The sequence below is a fragment of the Scyliorhinus torazame genome, chromosome 7, assembly GCF_047496885.1.
Source record: "Scyliorhinus torazame isolate Kashiwa2021f chromosome 7, sScyTor2.1, whole genome shotgun sequence".
In the NCBI taxonomy this organism is placed as follows: domain Eukaryota; kingdom Metazoa; phylum Chordata; class Chondrichthyes; order Carcharhiniformes; family Scyliorhinidae; genus Scyliorhinus; species Scyliorhinus torazame.
This window is the reverse complement of record NC_092713.1, coordinates 306,829,079-306,856,597: the sequence shown is the minus strand read 5'-3', so window position 1 is coordinate 306,856,597 and position 27,519 is coordinate 306,829,079. Positions and strand designations below refer to the sequence as shown.

Sequence of the window (27,519 nt, the reverse complement as noted above, 5' to 3'; positions counted from 1 at the left end):
CACATAACTCCCTCTCGCAGCACCAGAGCAGAGACCTCAGTGAAGAGTGGACAACGCTGCAAGTAGCAGAGGAAAGCCAAGTCCGTGGAGGTTGTGTTGACGAAGGTTCCACAATGTCAGCCAACGAGCAGCAGAGTGCTTTGCTGAATAATTCGCAGCAGGACATTGCCAGTCACGCCAATGTGGAAGCCACGACCACTGTCACAGGGCAGAGGTAAGATTAGCTCGTCAAGAAGTCTTTTTATTTAAAAAAAAACTTTGCGTGGAATTGTTTGTTGCAATCCTGGTGAGGCGGGGATAAAGAAACACTTTGGATCCTCTCAACAGCTGAGTGGGTCGTTGACTGCTGTTGGAAGAATGGAATCTGTTCCTGTCTGTGTGCTTGTAGGTACACCCACAGTGCTGTTAGGGAGGGAGTTCCAGGTGACCCAGCGACGGTGAAAGAACGGCCGATATATTTCCAAGTCGGGACGGTGTGTTCCATTCGGTAAATGAAGGTAGACGTAAAGGATTGTACGGGCGCCAATCAAAGTTCCTGGTCAATAGTTATCCCTCAATCAATGTCACACAAAGATAAAACTGTCTGGAGTATATTACATTCCTGTTTGTTGGATATTGCTGTGTGCACGATAGTGGGCGCGTTCCCTACATCACAATAGTAACTACACTTCTAAAGTACTGCATCTTTAGTAAAGTGTTTTGAGGCAAACTGGACTCACGAAAACCACCAGGAACACAAGTCCCTTTTGTCTCTGTTTAAAGAGAAGTCAAAATCATTAGCATTGCGCCACGTTCTGGAAGCAGAAGGCAATTTTCTTGAGGTGGTTCAGTGGTCACTCGAGGGCAACTGGGATCCTTTGTGTAATATGATCCTTTCTGTCTGTTCAAGGACAAAACCAGGTCGATCGGAATCTGAAAGGTTTCAGGATGGATCTTTCAAACTGCTCTGCAATTTTTTTTTCTTTGTGTTTTGAATTTTGGAGTCCTTTGTGACCCAACCTCTTCACCTTCAGATCTTTGTCTGTCCCCTGAGGCGATATCTCCATCCTGTCCCCTTTTTGCAACTTCAAACCAGCCAGGTTGAGAAGATAGATCAGCAGAAGTTTTGGTGCAGCTTTGCGCCAGCTCTCTTGCCTGTGTAACCGAACAGATGCCGGATTTTCACAGTAACTTCATTGCCTTGTTAATGTAAGCCACCTTGTGACAATAAATATTATTATTATATTTTTAAAAAAACGAAACTCCCACCCACCCGATTTTATCATTTGCAAGTTTAAGCAGGCTGTTCCGCTTCATACACACACACTGACACACACACGCACATACATTGACACACACAGTTACATACACATGCACACACATACACTGACACACGCAGTCATGCACACAGACAAACACTGACATACGCAGTCTTGCACACACACATACACTGACACACACACACATATACTGACACATACACACTTCCTCCACCAGAGGTCGCAGGTGAGCTGTGAGGACCTGCTTCTGTCTAATTACCAGTTTAGGCAGGCTGATATCATTGGTCTGAGAATACTGAGGCTTGTCTTCATTTCCTCACGCATACACCCTCCCTCTTGACTCCTAGACGGGCATTTTTCCCTTTGGCCCAGGACAGTGAGTGTCAATACAAAAGGCAGGGCATCGCAAATGAATTCAGTGCTACACTCACCTAACGCACACTCACAGACCCACACAGACATGGACACAGCCACGCGCACACTCTCCCCACACGGGGACAAGAACACTCACACAGACATGCATGTATACACATAAATAGGTATATGCACACACACGGGCATATTTCTATGTCCATACAGGTGTGCTTGTACACACACACACCGATGAATACACACATATAAATACAAAACAGCCACACACAAAGCACATGCGGGCTGCGCCCACACACACAAAGTCCACACATTGTGGGCATTGGCCAGGAGCAGGATCTTTAGCTGAATTTGATTCTTTCTCCTGACCCCAGAGTAGCACTTTGGACATGAAAAGCTTTCAATCGTGGCTAAAGTTTAGCTCCCACCTCAGTTTGAATCTGAATCCAGTTACAAACCAGATCATAGAATTTACAGTGCAGAAGGAGGCCATTCGGCCCATCGAGTCTGCACCGGCCCTTGGAAAGAGCACCCTACCCAAGGTCAACACCTCCACCCTATCCCCACAACCCAGTAACCCCACCCAACACTAAGGGCAATTTTGGACACTAAGGGCAATTTATCACGGCCAATCCACCTAACCTGCACATCTTTGGGCTGTGGGAGGAAACCGGAGCACCCGGAGGAAACCCACGCACACACAGGGAGGATGTGCAGACTCCGCGCAGACAGTGACCCAAGCCGGAATCGAGCCTGGGACCCTGGAGCTGTGAAGCAATTGTGCTATCCACAATGCTACCGTGCTGCCCACTACAGCATTCATCAGCATTCATCCCATGGAGAGAAGTTCACATGTTTTAACAAATGTTTCTTTGAAGGGTTTGCAAACAATTAATTTCTGTTTGAATCTTTGCACAGTTACTTGCCACTGCCGTGGAAGGGATTTACATTGCAGTGTTATGGCAGGTGGGGTTACTGGGTTATGGGGATAGAGTGGAGGTGTGGGCTTAGGTAGGGTGTTCTTTCCAAGGGCTGGTGCAGACTCTATGGGCCGAATGGCCTCCTTCTGCCCTGTAAACTCTATGATTCTATGGTATAAGATATTTGGATTTGTTGGGTGGGGGGGGGGGGGGGGGAAATGCCTCACACATTGTCTTGTAGCCCTCTAGAGTGGATCAATTGGGTGGGTGATTACCAAGTGCATTGGATCTACCCTGTATTAGTTTTAGTTGGTATCGAACGCAGGGTTTGGTGCGATGGATACTTCACCTCTTCTCAGAAAATCTTTTCTCCTCTCCCTCAGGTCAGGTTAAAAGACAATCAGGGAATCATCTATTAACAAGAATGCAGCCATCAAAACCACAAAGGGTTAATGTGGGCACAATCCCTTAACTGGCTGTCAAACAAAATGGCCGCCCTTCTATTGGCATGCCGCCTTTGAGATATTAATTTAATCGGTACTGGGAAGCAATTTCCATGAAGCATGTCCCCACAAGACGAAGAACAGTCATATGTAAGCCATTAGGCCCAGTCTTAAGGCTAGTTTTTCAATTGGGTGCTTCCAGCGGCCAATTTGTTTGAGAACTGTCATGGAGGGAATAGTCAACCCAAAAATAGCATTTTTTATGATCCTAAATTGGGAGTTATTCTGTCAGTAGGTGTAACATGGAAATTATGAAAACTGAGAGGGTATAATAACTCGTTTTAAATAATTTATCCATCAAGATTAATCAAAAGTCCTAATTTAAATTTGAAAACGGTGAATTCAGCTGAGAAAATCGCTATCAGCCTTGTTTTTTTTATCACCTCTACTGATAAAGGTCTCCTGCATTTCGAATTCTCATCTGGCTCAACTTTCAATAGCATTCTTGTGACGATACATCAGAGGCATTTAATAATAATAATCTTTATTAGTGTCACAGGTAGGCTCACATTAACACTGCAATGAAGTTACTGTGATAAGCCCCTAGTCGCCATGTTCGGGTACACAGAGGGAGAATTCAGAATGTCCAATTCACCTAACAGCGCGTCTTTCGGGACTTGTGGGAGGAAACCGGAGCACCCGGAGGAAACCCACGCAGACACGGGGAGAACGTGCAGACTCCGCACAGACAGTGACCCAGGCCGGGCATCGAACCTGGCACCCTGGCGCTGCGAAGCAACAGTGCTAACCACCGTGCATTTGCACACTCCTTCATCCAGAAACTCCCTCTTACAACTCAGGACAGCTCCCAACATGCCCCAGTTCAGAACCAGCTCAAATGAACAATTCTCAATTTCCTGTTCAAATTCCTTGTGGCTTCGCCCAAGGCACGATACCTCCCCGACCTCTCTGTAACCTTCCTCGAGCCTTACAGAGAGATCTAATTGAACAGAGCACCTTGTTAGCACAATGTAGTCCATGTGAAAAGGTCATCTGAAAGGATACAGGAAGGGTGTTAGTTTACACCGATACACAAGACATTAAAATGCAGTGATCATTACCCTTTGTTGGCACAGAGACCATTAATTACCCTTTGATAGCACTAGTGGAGGATTCTTTGGGACTTTCCAGATCCTGCTTGACTCTCAGTGATCCAAGAAATTTGAATTCAAAAAATGCAATGTAAATTGGACAAATTCTCAGATAATCTTTCACAGATTCCGGGCGGGGCCTGTTGCTGTGCAATGAAACCGGTGCGGATTTATCCAACTGGACAACGGTAATACTAAGACCATAAGATATAGGAGCAGAATTAGGCCACTCGGCCCATCGAGTCTGCTCCGCCATTCAATCATGGCTGATATTTTCTCATCCCCATTCTCCTGCCTTCTCCCCATAACCCCTGATCCCCTTATTAATCAAGAACCTATCTATCTCTGTCTTAAAGACACTCAATGATTTGGCCTCCACAGCCTTCTGCGATAAAGAGTTCCACAGATTCACCACCCTCTGGCTGAAGAACTTCATCTCAGTTTTAAAGGATCGACCCTTTAGTCTGAGATGGTGTCCTCTGCTTCTAGTTTTTCCTACAAGTGGAAACATCCTCTCCACGTCCACTCTATCCAGGCCACGCAGTATCCTGTAAGTTTCAATAAGTTCCCCCCTCATCCTTCTAAACCCCGAGTACAGACCCAGAGTCCTCAAACGTTCCTCATACGACAAGTTCTTCATTTCAGGGATCATTCTTGTGAACCTCCTCTGGACCCTTTCCAAGGCCAGCACATCCTTCATAAGATACGGGGCCCAAACTAATATTGAACAGGATTGGTTTAATAATGATCAAGGTTCAAGTTCTTACACATTTGGGACAGCTGTAGTCATTGATTGAACCGCGATGGGCTAATTAGGGGAGAGGTTGAAAGAAATCTTGGGCTGCGAGTGGACTTGACCACGTATCATTCATGCTGAGATCGAGAGCTCAACTCTATGGTCCAATCTGTCGAGTTTGAATGTGAGTCTGTAACACGAAAACTATTTCATCTTCTGGTTACGTTTAAGGCAGTTCTAGCGCGATGGTTGTCATAGTACTGGATTTATAACCCAGCGGCCTGCGGAGACATCAGTTCAAATCTCGCCACTGCAGCTGGGGCAAATAGAATTCAGTTGACTAAGTATTTTTGGAGTAAGATGTTAATCTCATTCGGATTGAAGCTACCCGCCAGATTGTCAGTAAAAACCCCACCTGGGGGCAGCACGGTGGCGCAGTGGTTAGCACAGTTGCCTCACGGCGCCGAGGTCCCGGGTTCAATCCCGGCTCTGGGTCACTGTCCGTGTGGAGTTTGCACGTTCTCCCCGTGTTTGCGTGGGTTTCGCCCCCACAGCCCAAAGATGTGCAGGGTAGGTGGATTGGACAAACGCTAAATTGCCCCTTGATTGGAAAAAGTGAATTGGGTACTCTAAATTATTTTTTGAAATCCTCTCAATACGAGCATTTGTTAAAATGTTGGAGCTGGTGGGGGAGGAGAAGGAAAGGTTGTTTGGTCGCCAATCAAGAACCATCCAACCGGGTAATGACAAGTCTGTTGACTTTCCAACTGGCTGAGGAAAGAATGGGAATTGTGGGGCAGTCAGTCACGTGAATATCAGCGGTGGAAGACCATGCAATGAAAGGTCAACGATTTCACCCAGCCAGCATTTGGCAAACCTTTCAACCTTAGACAGCATTACAATATTCCTCCATTTTACTCCTCTTGTCTATATTTCAGCAGCAATAAATGCTCTCGAAGCCTCCTCTGGGGTGGCGTGACTGTGCTGGCAGCCATGCTAATTGCCGGGCAAGTGGTCAGCGTCATGTTCCTGCTGAAGCAACAGGACAAGATAACGGATCTGCAGAAGACAACAGATCGAATTGAAAACAAGTACTCCGCAAGCCGGAATCCTGTCAGTATGTACATTCTCTTTCAACCCAACTGTTTTGACTCAAGCCCAGATAAATCTGAGATCCCTGGAGACAGGATAACACGGCATTAGCTAAACAGTGACGAGGTTGAAAGCGAGCTGTTATATATTTTATACCTCAGAGTTAGGCAGAAATGACATTAGTTTCTAAGTGCGCAAGAACTTTATTGCCAACAGTGCTTTAAATGCCACTCTGCGCTCAGCTCGCAGCTCTTTCTACAGCTTGTTTACTTTTCTCTGAGTCAATGCCCCTGCTCAAGCACAGTGAGCACCAGTAGTAAGCAGACCCACATAATCAAACACAGGACAACTGAGGATTGCACAAACAATGTGAGCGGCAGTAACCTGTCGCAAAACTGAATTAAAACAAACTCCTACAGCATGAACGATTCCCAAGTTTGATTTAAAAAGGAACCCGCCAGGTGATTTGGCTGGGAGCTTCTGCTTAAGGTGTGTACAGCCATGTGGGGAGATTGGGGAAGCTGGGAGTTGTTCACCTGAGGGTAGAGAAGGTCAAGAAGAGGTTTAACGGAGGCGTTCACAATTCTGAATGGTTTTGAGAGAGCAAGTAGGAGAAATTGTTTCCTCGGCAAGTGCTTTGGTGCAACGTCATTACCCAGTACATGGAACAGAGAAGTAGGCCATTCGGCCCAAAGGTTCCCTGCGGGTGTACATGCTCTACACTAGCCTCCGCCATCCAATCACACCAACGTATTCTTCAACTCCTTTCTACCTCATGTGTTAATCCAATTTCTCCTGCATCTATGCTTTTGGCACTAACCACTCCACATGTTGGTGAGGTCCACATTCCCATCACTCTCTGGTTAAAGATTATTCTCCTGAATTCATTATTAGCTGAAGAGTGACGTTCTCATATTTGTGCCACCTAATCATCCTGTAGCATCAACGATGCCAAACCTATCAACCCTTACATAATCCTAAAAACCTCTCCGTTGGAAAGAAATTACCGTCATGCATATCAGCACTTACGCAATGGTGGCCAATGTAAATGATGAACTTACTTTTGTCAGACAGAGCCCTGTGATGAGTCACTGCCTCTTAAACATTCAACACTTCCCCGTCAACATGTTCCCGTGTGCCCAGGCTTCCCCCCCCCCGGTGGTCACAAACCTTCCAAGGACATATGCTTTCTTGGGACTTGAAAACCCTCCATTAGCACATAGAAATAGTGCATGGGAGCAAATCTTCCCATGGTGTTCATACTGGGCACCTCGATCTCAGAAGAGGCACATGTGTGTTCCTCCCAACCCGCCAAACGTCCAGGCGGAAATGTGCGGGGACGGCAAAAAAAACAAAACGAAACAGCTCCGCGCTTTGCAACTCAATTCGTACCTCCGCCGAAAGATGAAAACGCGTTTCTACATCTTCTTTCCATGTTGTCAGTGAGGTGCACTAATTAAGAAATTTAATTCCCTTTTATTCCTTCAGGACCTATGATGCATCTCCGACCCATGATGATGGACTTGCCCATTGCGTACATTGACCCCAAAATGGAACATCCAAAGGTAACTTTCAGCAAAGATAGACGAGCAAGAACTTACACTTAACACGAATGGATGAATAAAAACTGAAGCTGAAAGAGCACCACCAAGCGACACATTAGGTGGTTAGCTGCTGACTTACTGTTTCCGGGATCGTACTGTACACAACAATGGCTCTTGACTTTGGTCAACATGAGTACAGTGACTGATCTGTTTAGCACAGGGCTAAATCACTGGCTTTGAAAGCAGACCAAGGCAGGCCAGCAGCATGGTTAAATTCCCATACCAGCCTCCCCGAACAGGCACCGGAATGTGGCGACTAGGGGCTTTTCACAGTAACTTCATTGAAGCCTACTTGTGACAAGAAGCGATTTTCATTTCATTTCATTTCAACAGACTCATTGGGAGTGGAGGTGGTCTGAGAATGGGATAACGTGTTACGAAAAGAGGAGCATCCTGAAATCGGGCTGCTCTTCCAATGGGACCCTGCCCCAAGTCATACTGGGAGCTTGGTGGAGTACCAGGGCAGTGGTAGGTTGGGACTCAATGGTGGAGCCAGCAGAGGGAAAGGTCATCATTTTAAGGTCACTCAACGCTGTTTTGGAGGACCTCCTCCATTGACCTCCCTTGGTCTCCTCGACCCCCGCACCCTGCTCCCCCACCTTCTTCCGGCTCTGCGCACATTCCAACTTCGGTCAGTCAACATTCCCTGCACCCTCCCCCCTCCCACAACCCGATTCGCAGCCCGGCCCCTCCCCCCCTCTGCATGCCAAGTCGACCGATGTTAAGCATGAGCACCCCTCCCCGCCCAACACACCCCACAAGCAAATGGATCAAACCGAGCGCTGCCTCTGGTGAGGCTGGCAGTCGGGTTTTCGATTCCTTGTCCCTCAGGTGGGACTCTGCAAGGTTGGCGCAGTACCGCCTGGACCCCAGCAGGATCGGGATCCAAACTCTTCGAGATTGGGGGAGAGCTTTGTCGGGTGGGGTTTTTGAAATGGTCCCATTATTTGCTGCAATTGGCCGGAGAGCTGGATTTCACAGCGGTGAACCGGGTAGCCCGCCCCACGCCCTGCGCAAACGTATTTTTAAAATAAATTTAGTGTGCCCAATTTATTTTTTCCAATTAAGGAATTTAGCGTGGCCAATCCATCTACCCAGCACATCTTTGGGCTGTGGGGGCGAAATCCACGCAAACACGAGGAGAATGTGCAAACTCCACACGGAGCGCAAACGTAAAGCAGGGCCTGGTGACATCAGGCCGGCACTGCAGCACCGCCACGCCAGCCTCGCAAACTATGGAATGAGAGCGGGCACGGAATTCGGAAGCCGGGCTGCCATTTTGCAATTGCTAATTCGCAAACCTTTCAGCTTGCTGACAACCCAGCCGCCCAAAACTCTGCATTGCCCACTGCATTTTTCAGACGTTAGACGTGGCACGGTTTGGGTGTGTTTTATACTAGCTATGATGAGGGGGCCGAAGGGTGGAAGAATAGGTTTGCCGCTGGGACCATGACTGGAAGGAGCCGCAGATTCTGTTTCTGAAGGTGGCAGCGTCGGTATGATTTTAAAATCTCATTGTACTTAACGTTTCTGAGCTTCCAATAAAAATAAAGACCGATTCAAAGAACAGGGCGGGGGCTCTAAGTTTGTAGCCGTAAATTACTTCCGGTTTGTGGTATACCTCTCACTGTATGCATCCTGGAGTCCCGTTTGGAACGGTGCATCCCCCCCGCCCCCCGCCCTACCTGCCCTTCCACCTTGAATTGCCCCCTTCCTGCCAGACAGCCACTATTTTGTTATGGGTCCGGGTTTACAGAACCCCAAAGTGTTTCATGGCGTTCAACCGACCCACAACATTTAATAGATTGTGGTCTGGGAAGCACACAGCGTACTCTCCAGGTGCAATTATGGACAAATGGTTTTTAAAACAAAACAATGTTTATTCCATGAACTCAGTTTAACCTTTTATAAACAAACATTGAATATCTTAACACCCATTACTTCAAAGATAATCCCAAAAGACTACAACACTAAATAATCCTTCAAACTATTCCTTTAAACATCCAAAGGACTTCAACCTTTCAAAAACAGACATGAGGTTACATTCAAAATATTTATAGTCTTTGGATTGCAGACATCCACAGACCGGTTCTGTGTTCTCTTCCTGCAGCTCTCAGCAAAACACAGACACTCCCAGCTTTCTCCTCAAACTGAAACTAAAAGCAGAAGTGAGCTCAGCTCCCCCCCCCCCCCCACCCTCTGACATCACTTCAGTAATATGATCAGCTCCATTTATTAAAGGTACATTGCTTAAACATCCATTTCTTAAAGTTACTCTCACATGACACCTCCACCCCCGAAACAAAACCCCATCAACTTCAAGATGGTTTCATTTTTCATCTTTGCACCAATAATTAAGAAATGCACACAGTAAAAACACTTTACCGGTTCAAAAAAAACAACACACACGAACAGGTATAATAATATAGTCCATTTTTTTTTTTTCGTTCTTCTTCCTCCAACCAAAATCCTTCTCGATTGACAGTCTCTTTGAACAAGAAAGTCTTTGCACGATCCATCCATTCCTCTACGCCTCAGCATTTCTCTTTAAAGTTAGGTACTTCAGTTCAATCTGATCACAGATTCCCTTGCAATTCTCCAATACAGGAGCATCGGTTACCACAGCTTTCAGGCAGTCAAATGCATGCAGAAACTCCGCTATCCATTGAAATGTTTTAATACGTTTCTTCAGCAAGTCCATCAGTGGAGCAACCATGCTACAAAACTTTTGCACAAATGTTTGATCAAATCCACTCATGCCGAGAAATCGCATTATTTCCCTTCGTCTTGAGGGTATCGGAAACTCCCCAAGGAAAGTGATTCGGGTTTTTCCAAATTCACATTTGGCTCGGTTTATCACCAAACCCGCCACCTGAAGTCGATCAAATAACTCCATAAGATGTTTTAAATGTTCTTTCCATGTCTGGCTGGGTAATCCTGAAACGACTGTATTAGTTAAATGATGAAATGTGGCTGGGGCATTTTTCATGCCAAATGGCACAACTTTGAATTGGTATATACCATGTGGAGTCACAAAAGCTGAAATCTCCTTCGCCCTTTCGGATAAAGGCACCTGCCAGTCACCTTTAAGTAAATCCAATTTAGAAATAAAAGCGGATTGTCCCACTTTCTCAATGCAATCCTCCAAACGTGGGATAGGATAAGAGTCCGTTCTTGTAACTGCATTCATCTTTCTATAGTCCACACACAACCATTGGGTACCGTCTGGTTTAGGTACCATCACTATGGGTGAGCTCCATTGGCTGCAACCCACTTCAATTATGCCATTTTTAACCATACTCTCAATCTCTTTGTTAACCTGTGCCAATTTTAAAGGGTTAAGTATATATGGATGTTGTTTGATTGCAACAGCATTTCCCACATCTACATCATGTATAGCCATTTTAGTACTTCCCAATTTATCTCCACAAACTTGCCCATGTGATATCAATAACTCTTTCAGGTCAGTTTGTTTATCCTCTGGAAGATAACTCAACAATTTATCCCAATTTTTAAGAACATCCTGATTTTCCAATTTAATTTGAGGTATGTCAAATTCACAGTCATCTGGATTTGGTTCGTCACTTTGAGTTAGAGTCATTAAAACCTCCTTTTTCTCTCCTTCCCTTTCAAAGAACCTTTTAAGCATATTCACATGACACACTCGGTGAGTCTTCCTTCTATCTTGTGTTTTTACCACATAATTGACCTCACGTAATTTCCTTTCAATCTGATACGGCCCACAAAACCTGGCTTTTAACGGTTCACTTACCACTGGTAACAACACTAAAACTTTATCCCCACTGGCAAAACTACGAACTTTGGATTTCTTGTCCGCTACCCGTTTCGTCACATTTTACGCAACTTTCAAATGTTGTCTAGCCAATTCACCTGCTCTATTTAATCGTTCCCTAAAATTTGACACGTAATCCAATAGAGTAAGTTCCGATTTCTCACCCAACAATTTTTCTTTAATCAATTTAAGTGGTCCTCTTACCTCATGACCAAAAATTAGTTCAAAAGGACGAAATTTGGTAGACTCATTAGGTACATCCCTAATTGCAAAGAGTACGAATGGAATTCCTTTATCCCAATCCTCTGGATAATCGTGACAATAAGCCCTCAACATTGTCTTTAATGTCTGATGCCACCTTTCTAACATTCCTTGCGATTCTGGATGGTACGCAGTTGATTTAAATTGTTTTATTCCTAAGCTATCCATAACTTCTTTGAATAACTTTGAGGTAAAATTTGATCCTTGATCCGATTGAATTTCTGTGGATAGTCCATATCTAGTAAAGAATTTAAGTAACTCCTCCACGATCCTTTTAGCTGTAATATTATGTATTGGAATGGCCTCTGGAAACCTAGTAGACACATCCATTATAGTCAAAATATATAGATTCCCACTTTTTGTTTCAGGAAGCGGTCCTACACAATCAATTAGGACTCTTGTAAAAGTTTCCTCAAATGCTGGCATGGGTATTAAGGGCGCTGGTTTTATCACTGCTTGAGGTTTCCCTATCACTTGACATGTGTGACATGATTGACAAAATGTAACTACATCTTTTATGTAGTCCAGGCCAATAAAAATGTTTCTGGATTTTAGCTTGAGTTTTCCTTATCCCCAAATGACCTCCCACTGGTACCTCATGTGCCACTCGCAACACCTCCTTTCTATACCCTACCGGCAATACTACTTGATGAACTTCTGCCCACTTTTCATCCACCTGCATATGTACAGGTCTCCATTTTCTCATCAAGACATCACTTTTACGGTAATAACACTCTGGTATACTTTCAGATTCCTCTTCCGTATATGCTTTCTGATATATCCGTTTTATTTCTACATCTTTCTGTTGTAACTCCGCCAATTTTCCTGAACTAAAAATATCCACCTCATCCTCCACCTGTTCTTGTTCTTTTTCAACCATCTGATCAAAAATCATTTCTGATAATTGCACTTCAACTTCATCTTCACTCTTTGATTTCTCCTCTTGTCTTAACCTGTGACTTTGCGACCTTGTTACTACACAATCCGGAACAATCCCAGGATATTCGTCCTTCAACACTTCAGTTGACTGATTTTCCACTGGCTCATCAACCACAGTAGGCATTACTCCCACTTGCGATCCAGCTATATCATTACCCAAGATAAAGTGTATTCCTGGACAAGATAGTTTCTCTATTACTCCTACTACCACTTCACCACTCTTCAATGGACTTTCCAACCATACCTTATATAATGGAACACTACTTCTCTCACCCTGAATTCCACATATTACCACCTTTTCTGGCAACATTCTTCCCAAACTACATAATTCCTCATCTCATACCATTAAAGATTGACTAGCTCCCATATCTCTTAAAATTGTGACTTCTTTACATGCTCCTCCTGATACACATGAGTAAACTTTACCCACATAAGTAAATTCTTTTCAGACATCTGGCACCTTCTTATCAATCACCTCTTGATCAGGCTGTACAATCTTTTGCACCTCCTTCGCTTCACTTGGGCTTTCCTTTACCACTTTAACAAACCCTACTGTCTTATCTTGTTTTACCACATCAGCCTTCCCAGTGCTTTTCTTCAACCACCAACACTGTGACTTTACATGGCCTAGTTTATTACAGTGAAAACATTTGAAACTTTTAGTTTCTTTTCCACCCTCCTGGATCTCCTTTTTAATCTGAGGTACACTCTCTTTATTGTCTCCCATCAGATCACCTTTACCTTTAACACTTGATGTCATGTCCCCAGTTTCTATCCCTCACCGGCTGAAACTGATGTCGGAAACCAAGCTTTGATTTATGAACTAATTCATAATCATCTGCCATTTCTGCTGCTAACCTCGCAGTTTTAACCCTCTGATCTTCCACATGAGTTCTGACTACATCAGGAATTGAATTTCTAAACTCCTCCAAAAGTATAATTTCTCTGAGAGCTTCATACGTTTGATCTATTTTCAAAGCCCTTATCCACCTATCAAAATTACTCTGTTTGAGCCTTTCAAACTCCATGTATGTTTGACCAAATTCTTTCCTTAAATTCCTAAACCTTTGTCTGTTAGCTTCAGGCACGAGCTCATATGCACCTAAGATGGATTTTTTCACCTCCTCATACATCCCAGATACTTCCTCCGGTAGTGATGCAAACACTTCACTAGCTCTACCTACCAGCTTTGTTTGAATCAGTAATACCCACATGTCCTGTGGCCATTTCATTTGTTTAGCGACCTTCTCAAATGAAATGAAAAAGGCTTCTACCTCCTTCTCATCAAACCATGGCAATGCTTGGACATATTTAAATAGATTCCCACCAAGTCTTCGACTATGACGCTCTTTCTCACTATCCTCATTACTATCATCCAACTGTACATTTCCCTTTACATCTGCCAATTTTAACTGACTGTCATGTTTCATGGACATTTTCTGAAGTTCAAACTCTCCCTCTTTATCTTTTCCCTGATCTGTATCTCCCTTTCTTTTTCTTTTTGTTCTGCTAGGGCTATTCTTTCTTTTCTCCTTTCTTCTCTCTCCGTTTCTTTTTCCTCTCTCTCTCTTTCTATTTCCTCTCTCTCTTTCTTTTTCCGCTCTCTCTCTTTCGTATTCAAGCTGCTTTAATTATTACAATTTGGCCATCCGAAGGTCGATTTGACAAGCTGAGACAGAGAGCGAGGGTGGGAGCGAGCGGAGGACTCAGTCTCTGTTCCCCACCCTGCCAGGAAATGTAAAATCCAATCCATACCGTTTCTTTTATGTACAACCTTCCACAATCCTGCATTTAATCTGCAAAGGAAGCTCTCTGTTCAAACACTGATTGAATAATGGAAGAATCCCACTCTGAGTCCTCCAGCTAGGGTCGGGAGATCTAATTTCACCATTTTGGAGCCCCCCCCCACCCATTTTCGGCTAATTTTGTTTCATGTGTCTTTCCGTCTGGCACGGTGGCAAAGTGGTTAGCACTGCTGCCTCACTGCTCCAGGGTCCAATTCCGGCCCTGGGTGACTGTCTGTGCGGAGTCTGCACGTTCTCCCCGTGTCTGCGTGGGTTTCCTCCGGGTGCTCCGGTTTCCTCTCATGGTCCAAAGATGTGCAGGTTAGGTGGATTGGCCATGATAAATTGCCCCTTAGTGTCCAAAAGGTTAGATGGGGTTACAGGGATAGGATAGAGGCGTGGGCGTAAGTAGGGTGCTCTTTCCAATGGCCGGTGCAGACCCGATGGGCCGAATAGCCTTCTTCAGCACTGTAAATTGTATGACTCTATGACTGGATGCTTGAGGGCTTAAGCCCACGGCCACCTGCACATAGATGAAGAGAGGAAAAGAGCTGGCATTTGCACAGAACCTTCCACATTCCCAGAAAATGCTGAAACAGAGAACAACCGTGCTCATCAGTAGAGGCTGTGGGATCATATATCACCCTCTCAGAGGACAAATATCGTGAGTTCAACATCTCAGCTGGCAGTGCAGTGCTTCCTCGGTACTGGCACGGCGAGCGTCGGCCTAGATTTTTACATTTGAGTTCCTGCGGTGGGATTTGAACCCACAACCTGCAAACCCAGAGGCAAGAAAGTTACCCACTGGGAGCTGGTAAATCCTCCCTGAGATGGGGTGGCCCAGAATCGAATGCGACACTGCAGGCAGGATTGGACCAATATATTGCGACAAATTTGATTTTAAAACAGTTCATGGGGGGTTACGACCCATAAAATTGATCTTAGAAATGTACACATTTCATTCTCGTGATTGTTTTTCCACAGGCTCCGAAACTCACCCCGGCCAAGCCCATGACGTTGCTGGAGCAAGTGCAGGAACAGCTGAAGGTAGGGTTGCAGGAAAGCTTTGAAAGCTATTGTCGAGTCATGGAGTGATACAGAAGAGGAGGAGGCCGCCCGTGCCCATCCCAGCTTCTTGGAAGAGCAGCCCAAGTAGTCCCACTCCCAACAGCTCTTTCCCCAGCGCCCTGCAAATTCTCCCTCTTCTAATATTTATCCAATCCCCTTTGAAAGTTCATCATGGAATCTGCTTTGGCCGTCCTTTCTGGCAGCGCATTCCAGATCACAATCCGTTGTGCGAAAAAAACCTCCTCATTTCCCACCTGGGTTCCTTCGTCAATGAACTTCAATCTGTGACCTCTGGTGACCCACCTTGTTTCAAATGGAAATAGTTCCTTCTCATTTACTCTCTCAAATCCGTTCATTATTTTGAGAACTCTATTAAAGCGCCCGAAAAGTTTTGAACCATTGAATCCCTACAGTGCAGAAGGAGGCCATTCGGGCCCTTGATTCTGAACTGATGCTCTGAAAGAGCACACTAACCTCGCCCTATTCCTGCCACCCCATAACCCCCCTAACCCTGGACACCAAGGGACAACTGATCATGGCCAATCCACCGAATCCGCACATCTTTGGACAGTGGGAGGAAACCGGAGCACCCGGAGTTAGCCCACGCAGACTCGATAGACCGTGCAAACTCCGCACAGTCACCCGAGGCCGGAATTGAACCCGGGTCCCTGGCGCTGTGAGGCAGCAGCGCTGGCTACTGTGCCCCCGTGCCACCCCCACAGTACCGTGCCACCTTTCTTTGCTCCAAGGAGAACGGCCCCAGTTTCTCCAGAGCGGCCAAACAACTGAAGCCCCTCATCCCTGGTACCATTCTAATAAATCTCCTCCACGCCCTCTCCAAGGCCTTGACGCCCATCCTAATGTGTGGTGCTCAGAATTGAACACAGAGCTGCAGCTGGGGCTGAGCTCCTGATGTACAACAGGTCTTTGAAAAGTGATTTCAAAAAGTTAAATTTGCTGGGCTCAGGCAGGGTAAGGTGTGGGCAATGCCTGCCGGACTAATCAGACTGGTCAGCACTGTTGCTTCACAGCGCCAGGGAGCTGGGTTCGAGTCCTGGCTTGGGTCACTGTGCAGAATCTGCACTTTCGCCCCGTGTCTGCGTGGGTTTCCTCCGGGTGCCCCGGTTTCCTCCCACAAGTCCCAAAAGACATGCTTGTTAGATGAATTGGACATTCTGAATTCTCCCTGTGTACCCGAACAGGTGCCAGAATGTGGCGACTGGGGGCTTTTCACAGTAACTTCATTGCAGTGTTAATGTAAGCCTGCTTGTGACAATAATAAAGATTAATCTAAAAAGTGCTGGCTCCGACACGATGGACTGAATGGTTGTACAGCACCAACATGTCTGCACATTGTGATCTGTGAATGTAGAAAAATGGCCCGAAAGATATTGACAGCTTTGATCATTCGCCCAAATTTCCCCAATAAGAGTGGGGGGGGGGGGGGGGGGGGGGGAAGCACTCATTTGTTTGTAGCACATATTTGAGCAGGCGGTTGAATGTCTCTGAACAATGGGGTGACTGCACCTTTGGTGAAATGGTTGGCCAATGATGATACTGTGTTGGTTTTTCAATGGCAGAAGGCGAACACAACTCGGGTGATTCATGAATTCAACAGCACCTTCTCCACCAACCTGAACCTGCTGAAAGAGAGCATGACGGAATCCGATTGGCAGGTGAGTGCTTTGTCGCAGAGAATTGCATCGAAACAACAGCACAGAAAAAGGCCATTCAGCCCCACTAGTGTCAATGCTCCACACCAGCCTTCTCCCACTCCACCCGATCAGCTTAGCCTGCTCATCCTTTCTCCCTCATGCGTCTATCTTCCTCTTGAATGCAGTTACGCCCTTCGCCTCAACTGCTCTCCGTGATAGGAAACTCCACATTCCCCCTCTCCCTGGGCAACAAGATTTCCCCTGAATTCCTTCCTGGATTTATTAGTGACTGTCTTACACTGATGGCCTCTTTCGTCTCGGCTTCTCCCACAACACAGGAACTGGAAGTGGCCATTCAGCACCTTAGGCGTGATCTGCCATTCAATGATATCATGGCTAATCTGAACTTTAATTCCATCCATCTGTCTGACTCCCCAATTCCTTCATCCCGTGGCGGGGCAAACATCCCTCACTCTTGGGATTTGACAGGATAAATTGAGTTGGCACCGACTGTCTGTGGGAGGAGTGTGCCACACCACCTCCAGCCCCTGTGAAGAATTGGAAACAGTTTCTCCGCTTCCACTCTTTCGAAACCATTCATAAGTTTAAAGTTTGAGTAGACTTTTATCTTTAGTGTTTGAGCTTGATATCAGAGATGCTTCAATACTTACCATTAGAAGTCTTTCTGTAGCTAAATGTAAACGTGCAGTATAGTTCAAAGGACCTGTTTCAAATCATTAGAACTGACCGTGTGATGTATCTTTTGTTTCCAGAACTTTGAAACTTGGCTCCAAAACTGGCTCCTCTTTCAACTCATCCAGGAGAAGAAAACAGCCCCAACAACCCCCCAACATGTGCCGAAACCCCAACCCCAACCCAGTGGTATGTATCTGTTAAATGGTTTTATATGATTGGCACTCCATCCACCAGTTCAACATTCACCTCCCCCAGCACTGGCACACAGTGGCAGCCGTGTGCTCCATCTACAAGGTGCACTGCAGTAACTCAACAAGGCTCCTTTGACAGCACCTTTCAAACACACAACCTCTCCCATTGATAGAGGATGTGTCTGGCGTAATGCGTGTTAGTCCGCTGAGCGTAGTTTTCTTTCAGTAGCGCCATGGCTTCATCGTAGTTCGGCGCGTCCTGGATAAGCGGAAAGACGTTGGAGCTCAGCCGCGTGTAGAGGATCTGAATCTTCTGAGCTTCCGGAATTGGGTCTGGTGCAGACCTGATGTAAGCTTCGAAACAGGCTAGCCAATGTTCAAAGTCCTTTTTGCGTTGCCTGATTGCGGATCCAGCTGCAGGCGATCCGGCTTGATGTGGAGGTCCATCTTCTGAAAACTTTAGTCGAATAAATTGATGCACGATCAATTACACAAAGACGAGAGTTGAATGCAACTGAGGCTTTATTACACTAATATCTGTGGCCTCCTACAGCAGCTGGCGAAATGGCTGCTGTACTGGAGCACACATATTTATACTCCGCCTACTGGTCGGAGCCAGCAGGCAGGGAACTACCCCCGTACCAGTAGTACAGGGCCTTACCACAAATCACCTAATATATACATCAGTGGTGACTACCACACCCATCTAGAAGGGAAAGGGCAGCTGATGCTTGGGAACTCCACCATCTGCAAGTTCCCCTCCAAGCCACTCACCATCCTGAATTGGAAATATATCGCCGTCCCTTCACTGTCGCTGGGTCAAATTCCTGGACCTCCCTCCCTAACAGAACTGTGGGTGTACCGACACCACAGGGACTGCAGCGGTTCAAGAAGCCAGCTCCCAAAGGCAACAAATGAGGGCCCAGACAGCAAAACCTCACCTTTTTTTTTTGATTTGTTCATGGGATGTGGGCGTCGTTGGCTGGGCCGGCATTTATTGCCCGCCCATTGGGGCATTTAAGACTCAAGCACATTGCTGTGGGTCTGGAGTCACGTGTAGGCCAGACCGGGTAAGGGTGGCGGATTTTCTTCCCAAAAGGACATTAGTGAACCAGATGGGTTTTTAAACAAGCGTCAATGGTTTCATGGTCATCGTTAGACTTTTAATTCCAGACATTTATTGAATTCAAATTCCACCAACTGCCCTAGTGGGATTCAAACCCAGGTTCCCAGAGCATTACCCTGGGTCTCTGCATTACTTAGTCCAGTGACAATACCACTACATCACTGCCCCCCCCCCCTAATGAAAGAATAAATAAAATATGTTATTCTTCCTCGTTCTTGGCCAACTTCTGTCCTCTTTTTCTCTCTTTCTCGCCCCTTGTCCTGAAGGTGTCAGCCCAGGGAGCTGGCTCACCCTCTGTCAGCAGACAAAAAAAAATAGAAAGGACTTGCATTAATACAGCACCTTTCTCATCCTCAGGATGTCTCAAAGTGAGCCCCTGTCAAGGAACCTCTTCTGAGTTTGGAAGAATGAGGGGGATCTCATAGAAACTTATAAAGTTCTAACAGGACTAGACAGGGCAGATGCAGGAAGGATGTTCCCGATGGTGGGGGTGTTCACAACCAGGGGTCAAAATCTAGGATATGGGGTAGATCATTTACGACAGAGATGAGGAGAAATGTCTTCACACAGAGAGTGGTGAGCCTGTGGAATTCGTTACTACAGGAAGTAATTGAAGCCAAAACATTGTCTGTTTTCAAGAATCAGTTAGATAAAGCACTTAGGGCGAAGAGGATCAAAGGATATGGGGGGAAAGTGGGATTAAGCTATTGATCAGCCATGACCATAATGAATGGGGGAGCGGTCTCGAAGGGCCGAATGGCCTCCTCCTGCTCCTATTTTCTATGTTTCTATGATTGACTAAAAGCCAGCGATGTGCGCGAGGCCAGAATTGGAAGAGGGTGGATAACTCGGAGGGTTGTCTGGCTGAAGGATCAGTGAGACCATGGATGGATTTAAAAAGAAGGGTAAGAATTTCAACATTGAGGCTGGACCCGGGAGCCACTGCGGATCGGCAGTCATTGAGGGTGACGGGTGCAGTCGGAAAATCACGTCAACGCCAACTTGCTCTCTCTCCAACTGGTGCCAAATGTATCATTGTGACATTATGTTGAAGCTGCTGTTTATTTCTGTTTGCCACAGGGAGGAGGATTTATTCAAGCATAGCCATGAGCCCAATGATGGTCGACCTGCCAGTCGCATCTGATGCGACTAAGGCCAAACATCCCAAAGTTGTGCCTGCAGCAAAGGGTAACTATGACGACGAATGTTTAATCCACAGCAAATACGGGATTGGAAAGGACCGAGTTTGGGTGTCAGTGTAACAGTGAGACTAGCCCACACAGAGAAAAGATTCAAACTGGATTAGGGACGGTGTCATAAGGCTGTTCACTTGCACACAATCACATAGTACAGAACAGCAGCACCAGTTCAAAGGGATAAAATTCAATATTACCCCCTGCAAAACAATTTGGACCCTGTTTTAACACCATGCAAATGAATAGGTCTGAATGAGTTAAAAATCAGGCTCCGTGACCAGAACACCTCAGGAGTGGCAATTGCAATCAGATTGGCACCTCGCTGCTTATTATTTACCTTAGTCAGGAGGTGCATAATTTCTCGTAAAACCTTGATTCATTCAATTGCAAGTCGGATAGACGTCATTCGCAAAACACCAATTTGGAATACAGATTCTGAGTAGCTTTGAGACATGCGGGATAGGGGGTCTTCCGACCTCGATGCTGGTGGTCATCGTCACGGGCAGGGGTGGAAGATTTGGAGAGCTGCCGACTTTTAACGGCTCCGCAGGTTTTCCAGTCCCACCTTGCCTGTCGGTGTCAGGGCCAGAAAATGCGGCCGGGCATGTGGTGAGTGTAACGTGCTCGGAGAACAGGTAATTTTGGATCTATGGTTCCCCAAGCTGGCCACCACAGGGGCCTCATACCTGGGTCTGTCATACACTCCGTGACACAAAAGGCTCTGAATCATCGATTGCCGTGATTGGCGAGAAGGGCAGCACGGTGGTGCAGTGGTTAGCACTGCTGCCTCACGGCGCCAAGGTCCCAGGTTCGATCCCGGCCCTGGGTCACTGTCCGTGTGGTGTTTGCACATTCTCCCCTTGTTTGTGTGGGTTTCGCCCCCACAACCCAAAGATGTGCAGGGTAGGTGGATTGGCCACACTAAATTGCCCCTTAATTGGAAAAAATGAATTGGGTACTTTAAATTTGAAAAGAAATGATTGCCGAGAAACTCCATGAGTGTTGTATCATGTAAGTGGGGCACATGACACATGTACAGGCTGGGTTCACCAGGGAGATGCACGGGATAAGTCAAGTTTTGAGGAACGACTTGAGATATTGGGACTATTTTCGCTGTTGAAGAGAAGTCCAGGAGCAGATTTAATTGAGGTTTGTAAACTTTTGATGTGTCTTTGATGAGGCTTGATTAGGCAATTGATTAAGGGGAAGGTTGTTTCCCCTTGTGGGAGAGTCTGGGAGCAGTGGGCATAATCTCAGAGTAAGGGGTCACCTCTTTCAGACCGAGATGAGGAGGAATTTCTTCTCTCAGAGGGTAGTGAATCTGTGGAATTCCTTACCGCAGATATCTGTAGAGACCGGGTCGTTCAATATGTTCAAGGCTAAGATAGACAGATTTTCAACAGTCAGGGGGTCAAGGGTTATGTAGATAAGGCGGGAAAGTGGAGTCGAGGATTATCACATCAGATCAGTCATGATCTCATTGAACGATGGAGCAGATTCGATGGGCCGAATGGCCTACGTCTGCTGCAAGGTCTCATGGCCTTATAGTCTTATAGAGTTTCGGAGAAATATCTCCATCCAGGGAATGGCTGGAACATTTTGCCACTGAAGATTATTCAGGCAGGAACTGGCATTGAAGGACAAACTGGTGAGATCCTTGATTCTGAAAATACAAGGAGAAAATGCAAAGATTAGCTGTCCAAAACTCCGGGTTATATGAATCCAGTACTATAACCACTGTGTCGTATTTATCATACAATAGTGCAAACATATAAGCAGTGATGGAGAAAATAACATTAACATTTGATCTCTTCCCACAGTCCATGTACACTCTACCCTACCATAGACTCTGCCCAGCTAATAGATTTTACCACCTCATTGAATTCCATTCTACAGATCATGTACACTGACTCTAAAGATAGACTCGACCCAGTCACTGACTCTCTGCTCACAGTGTATGCGCAGTCTGGCCTATTGGACTCTATCCAGTCATTTACTCTTCTGAAAAAAATGTTTCCTATCAATATTCCGTTATCCATCAAGAGAAATTCTAAAATACTGATTCATATTGCATTTTTGTTATTCAACACTGGAATTCTGTTAATGACTCACGGGCCTGAAGAATTGCTGCAAGTTCATTTCACAGCTGGTGTGATTGAAGGGAGGATTTAACCCAGTTTTTAGGTTCCCGTGTATCCCAGAGCGACGAGACTGCCCTCGTGGAGTGTCAGTTTGATGAATTGAAGACTGACCTGTTTGATCCACGCAAGGCCACAGTCCAAAGGAACTCAAGCACAAGATCAGGAATGCCCTGGAATGCTGCACCTTTGAGTGTTTAAGGCACAGGTTATCGCCGACACATCTTCTCAAGAAAGAATTCTTCAGTTCTTTGTTATGCCGTTGGGGGACTTACTTGCTTGATGTACCGTCAATTGCCACGAGACGAGAACGGTGAAACAATCGAGGCTTTATTGCACACGATGTTGTGCCTCCTGCAGCTGGAACCAGAATGGGAGCAGCCCAGGAGAGCAGACACTTTTATACACCGCCTGCTGGGAGGAGCCAGCAGGCGGGGATTTACTGTTGTACCTGTAATACAGGGGCAGTACCGTAATACATGAAATGTTACTAGTGGTGTTTACCACATTGCTCAATGTTGCTTTCACTTTCGCTGTTAAGGTTGGGATACCAACCCCTCTTTCCCAGTCCCTCATAATGTCCTGGTCCCTTCTCAGATGGGAGATGATGCAGTCAGCCGAGTTGAAAATCCCAATTCCAGGAACATCTCCCAATTACATGTGCCTTGAATGGAGAGCCAGAGGCATCAAGGTTAATGATGGGGGGTTGGGAGAACAACAACAATAATGTGCATTGATGTAGCACCTTTAACACAATAAAACATCCCAACATGCTTCACAGGAGTGATTGGTACCGATCCACATAAAGAGTTAACAGGATGAGCTTGGTCAAAAGGTAGCTTTAAAGATCACAGTGAGGTGGAAAGGCAAACAGGTTTATGGAGGAGATTTCAGAGCTGAACAAAGAACAATACAGCACAGGAACAGGCGCTTCGACCCTCCAAACCTGTACCAGTCATGGGGGTGACAGAGACAGGGAGACAGAAGAGGCCCATGGAGGGATTGGGGGAAAAATCCAGGAAACACGCTGCCAGCAGAGGACCTTGGGATGTGAAGCATATCATTCTGATGTCAATCATTACCTTTCCTCATCCAGTACACAAAGCCGCCACTGACTGTGAGAGACGCCGCAAGGGAGCCTCGAATATTCCTGGAAGCTTCATTCCCAAGTGTGATAAGATGGGAAACTATGAGGTGATGCAATGTTGGCCCAGCACAGGATATTGTTGGTGCGTTCATCTGAATGGAACCAAGATCGAAGGAACAAGCTCTCGCCTGCAATTACGCTGCAAACGTATGTTTTAGTTTTCTTGATCTATCTGGGAGTACAAATGTGATTTAAAAGGTACCCCCCACCCCTTTCAGAGCCCGCATGCAGCAAAACATTCAGATTTGGCCCGCTAAGTAGGAAGTAGCAATCACGCCACGCAAGTGCCAGGCAATAGCCACCGCCTCTGTGGAGTCCCCCACCATCAACATCCTAGGGATCGCTAATAACCTCAAACTGAACTGGACTAGCTATATAAATACTGTGGCTACATGAGTAGGTCAGAAGCTGGGAATTCTGAGGTGAGTTCCCCCAAGCCTGTTCGCCATCGACAAGGCACAAGTCAGGAGTGTGATGAAATACTTCCCACTTGCCTGGATAAGTGAATCTCCAACAACGCTCAAGAGGCTCAAATCCATCCAGGACACCCCATCCACCCCAATAAGTATTCACTCCCTACACGACCGACACAACGTGTGTACCATCTACAAGATGCACTGTAACAATACATCAAGACTCCTTCAACAGCCTCCTTCTAAACCTCTACCAGCTAGAAGGACAGGGGCAGCAGATACCTGGGAGCACCCCCACTTGGAGGTTCCCCTCCGAGTCACTCACCATCCTGACTTGGAAATACATCGCCGCTCCTTCACTGTCGCTGGGTCAAAATCCAGGAACTCCCTCCCTAACAGCACTGTGGGTGTACCTACACCATAGGGACTGCAGCTGTTCAAGGAAGCAGCTCACCACCACCTTCTCAAGGGCAATTAGGGATGGGCAATAAACATTGGCCTGGCCAGCAAAGCTCTTATCCCGTGAATGGATGAACTGAAATATAAGAATGGAATTTGACTAGTCAACCCCTCAAGCCTGTCCCACCATTTGATAAGACAATGGTTGATCTGTACCTTAGCACCATTTTGCAACTTTTGCTCCATCTTTCTTTATGGCCTTACTTTCAAGGAAATCTGTCATAGATCCAATTGATCCCCAGAATCCACAACCTTTTCAGTGCAGAGAGACTTCCAGATTTCCCCTACCCTTTGTGTGCAGAATTTCTCTCTCATTGTGCTCCTAATTGCTTTAATTTTAAGATTTGGTTCCCTCGTTTCCCATCGCTTCCTGATGAAGGAGCTCCGCTCCGAAAGCTAGTGATTTGAAACAAACCTGTTGGACTTTAACCTGGTGTTGTAAGACTTCTTACTAGTTAGTAGCCACATTTCGTACATTACAACAATGTCCGCACTTCAAAAGCACTATGTTGGATGTAAAGTGTTTTGGGAAGTCCTGAGGTCACGAAAGACACAAAATAAAATGCAAAGTCAAGGAATTCCCCAGTGAGTAACTCACCTCCAGACTCCCCAAAGCCTGTCCGCCATCTACAAGGCACAGGCAGCATGGCGGCACAATGGCTAGCACTGTTGCTTCACAGCGCCAGGGTCCCAGGTTCGATTCCCCGCTGGGTCACTGTCTGTGCGGAGTCTGCACGTTCTCCCCAGATCTGCGTGGGTTTCCTCCGGGTGCTCCGGTTTCCTCCCACAGTCCAAAGACGTGCATGTTAGGTGGATTGGCCATGATAAATTGCCCTGAGTGTCCAAAACAGGTTAGGAGGGGGTATTGGGTTACGGGGATAGGGTGGAAGTGAGGGCTTAAGTGGGTCGGTGCAGACCCGATGGGCCAAATGGCCTCCTTCTGCACTGTATTTATGTTCTATGTATGTAAGAAGCTCAACCAGAACAAAGCAGCCATCTGATTGGCATGCCTTCCACAAACATTCACTCCCTCCAACACCGACGCACATGAACAGCCGTGTGTACCATCTACAAGATGCACCACAGGAACTCACCAAGACTCCTTCAACAGCACCTTCCATGAGCTCTGCCATCTAGAAGGACACATAGGAACACCACCACCTGAAAGTTCCCCTTCAAACCACTCACCATCCTGACTTGGAAATATATCGGTCATTCCTTCACTGTCGCTGGGTCAAAATCCTGAAACTCTCACTCCACCAGCACCGTGGGTGTACCTACACCAGGGGGGCTGCAGCGGTTCATGAAGGCGGCTCACCATCACCTTCTCAAGGGCAATTAGGGATGGGCATTAAATAGTCTTGGCCTAGCCAGCAATCCTATGTTCCATGAAAGAACTTTTAAAAACTACACAAATTGTTTGCATATAGCACCCAGAGGAAAACACTGTTGAAAAAATTGTTGAAACTTCAAAATTTTGGAATAATTAAAAAACTCATGTAAACTCTTTCTCTTTGATTACAGCACACGAAGAGTGAAGATGGACTCTTGATGGAGAGACGGGCACAATCTGACTGGCTACGCTCCACAATTCAATCATTCATTAATTGCAGCTACTGATTTTTATTAACCTTGGGTATGATCGCTAACCGTTGAGAGCTGCCTCCTTGTCGGGCTATTGCACTTCCCACTCTTGTTAAAGATTTGTCTCAACTTGCCCAGATCTTTGCCATTCTTAATTTGGCACTCTCCCGCCATCCCCCCCCCCCGCCCCCCGCACTCCTCCCCCCCAAAAGGAAATTCCACAGGGGCTGCTGTGATCCCATTCCCCGGACGAAGGGACAAAACACAGAATTCCCCCTCCGAGGTTTGTTTGTGGATGGCCGGGAAAGCAACATCCCTAGAATCTCAGGCCCTACTTTAAAAAGAACCCCGAAAGATTTGAACCGGTTATCGTGATAGTACCAGTTTATATTCCTACGATATACATTGCCACACCTTACCGAAGCATCACCTTCTAACTGTGTGCCTGGCTATTGATTACTTTGTTTGAAGCTAATATTGCCTATAATCAACTTGCGAGAAAATGATTTTGCTTCCTGATCTTTTTATTTCTTATTTAACAGTGATTACTAACTGTAGATGGGGAAAATAATTTTGCAATAAAGGGAGGGAATTTTATTCTTGTTCTTTTATTTTCATACAACTTTATCAAAGCCGTGGATAAACAGATTCCCTGTGGTTAATATCCTTCACCAGCACCTTTTCAAGGACTATTCATTCATTGGTTTGTATCGGGGTGGGGGGGGGGGGGGGGAGGGGGGGGGGGGGTGACCTATCACCTGCTGGAGTTTCTATGGCCTTTGCATTTTAAAATTGTATTCTTTTAAGATTTGCACATTATAATTAAGATTTGCTTAAATAAAGTTTTTCCTGCGTGTAGTTGTGTCGATGTTGGTGGATAAGGTTGAGAAAAAGGGACATTAGCTGAGAATGCAGGCTGTTATAGGAATGACCATTACTGTTGCTCGAGGCGGGGCCCTGGGCAGTGAATTGCAGACTTGGTTCGTCCAGCAGAGGGCAGCAGAGCGGAGCTGCTGATTGGTTGTTGTGGGGGCAATTTGCATACGTCTGTTGTGCTCACCCTAACTTGAAGGTGGTTTGTGGATGAGCTGTTGTCAAGATGGCGGATGTTCAGACAGCTTCTGAAATCCACATGAGACGCGAAAATGGCTTCTGATTAATGACATTTGTAAAAGGGAAAAGATTTGGATTTGTTATAAAGGAGTAACAAAGGAATAAAGGTCAGAGGAAAATTACATGACTCTGTTCTTTTTTTCCAATTAAGGGGCAATTTAGCGTGGCCAATCCACCTACCCTGCACATCTTTGGGTTGTGGGTCTGAGACCCACGTAGCCGAGGGGTTCTTGTGTGTCTTTGTCTTTCTTGCCCCTACGTTTCATTTATTGCTGGGATGTGAGTCACTGGCAAGTTCTGAACTTGTTGCCCAATGCCTCATTGTTCTCGAGGAGCTGGTTGTCATCCACCTTCTTGGACTATTTGGCCCATCTTCTGTTGA

The 27,519-nt window shown here is 46.1% G+C and overlaps 1 protein-coding gene across 1 annotated transcript; it reads left to right on the top strand.

The window, feature by feature from the left end:
* Positions 1-27,259, top strand: LOC140427156 (H-2 class II histocompatibility antigen gamma chain-like). Its single transcript, XM_072512709.1, has 9 exons — positions 1-214; positions 5,817-5,995; positions 7,459-7,535; positions 15,336-15,398; positions 17,000-17,095; positions 17,848-17,956; positions 20,168-20,275; positions 23,518-23,715; positions 25,965-27,259. The coding sequence occupies exons 1-9, from the start codon at positions 114-116 to the stop codon at positions 25,976-25,978; spliced, it is 945 nt and encodes a 314-aa protein (XP_072368810.1). The 5' UTR covers positions 1-113; the 3' UTR covers positions 25,979-27,259.
* The last annotated feature ends 260 nt before the right edge of the window (positions 27,260-27,519 follow it).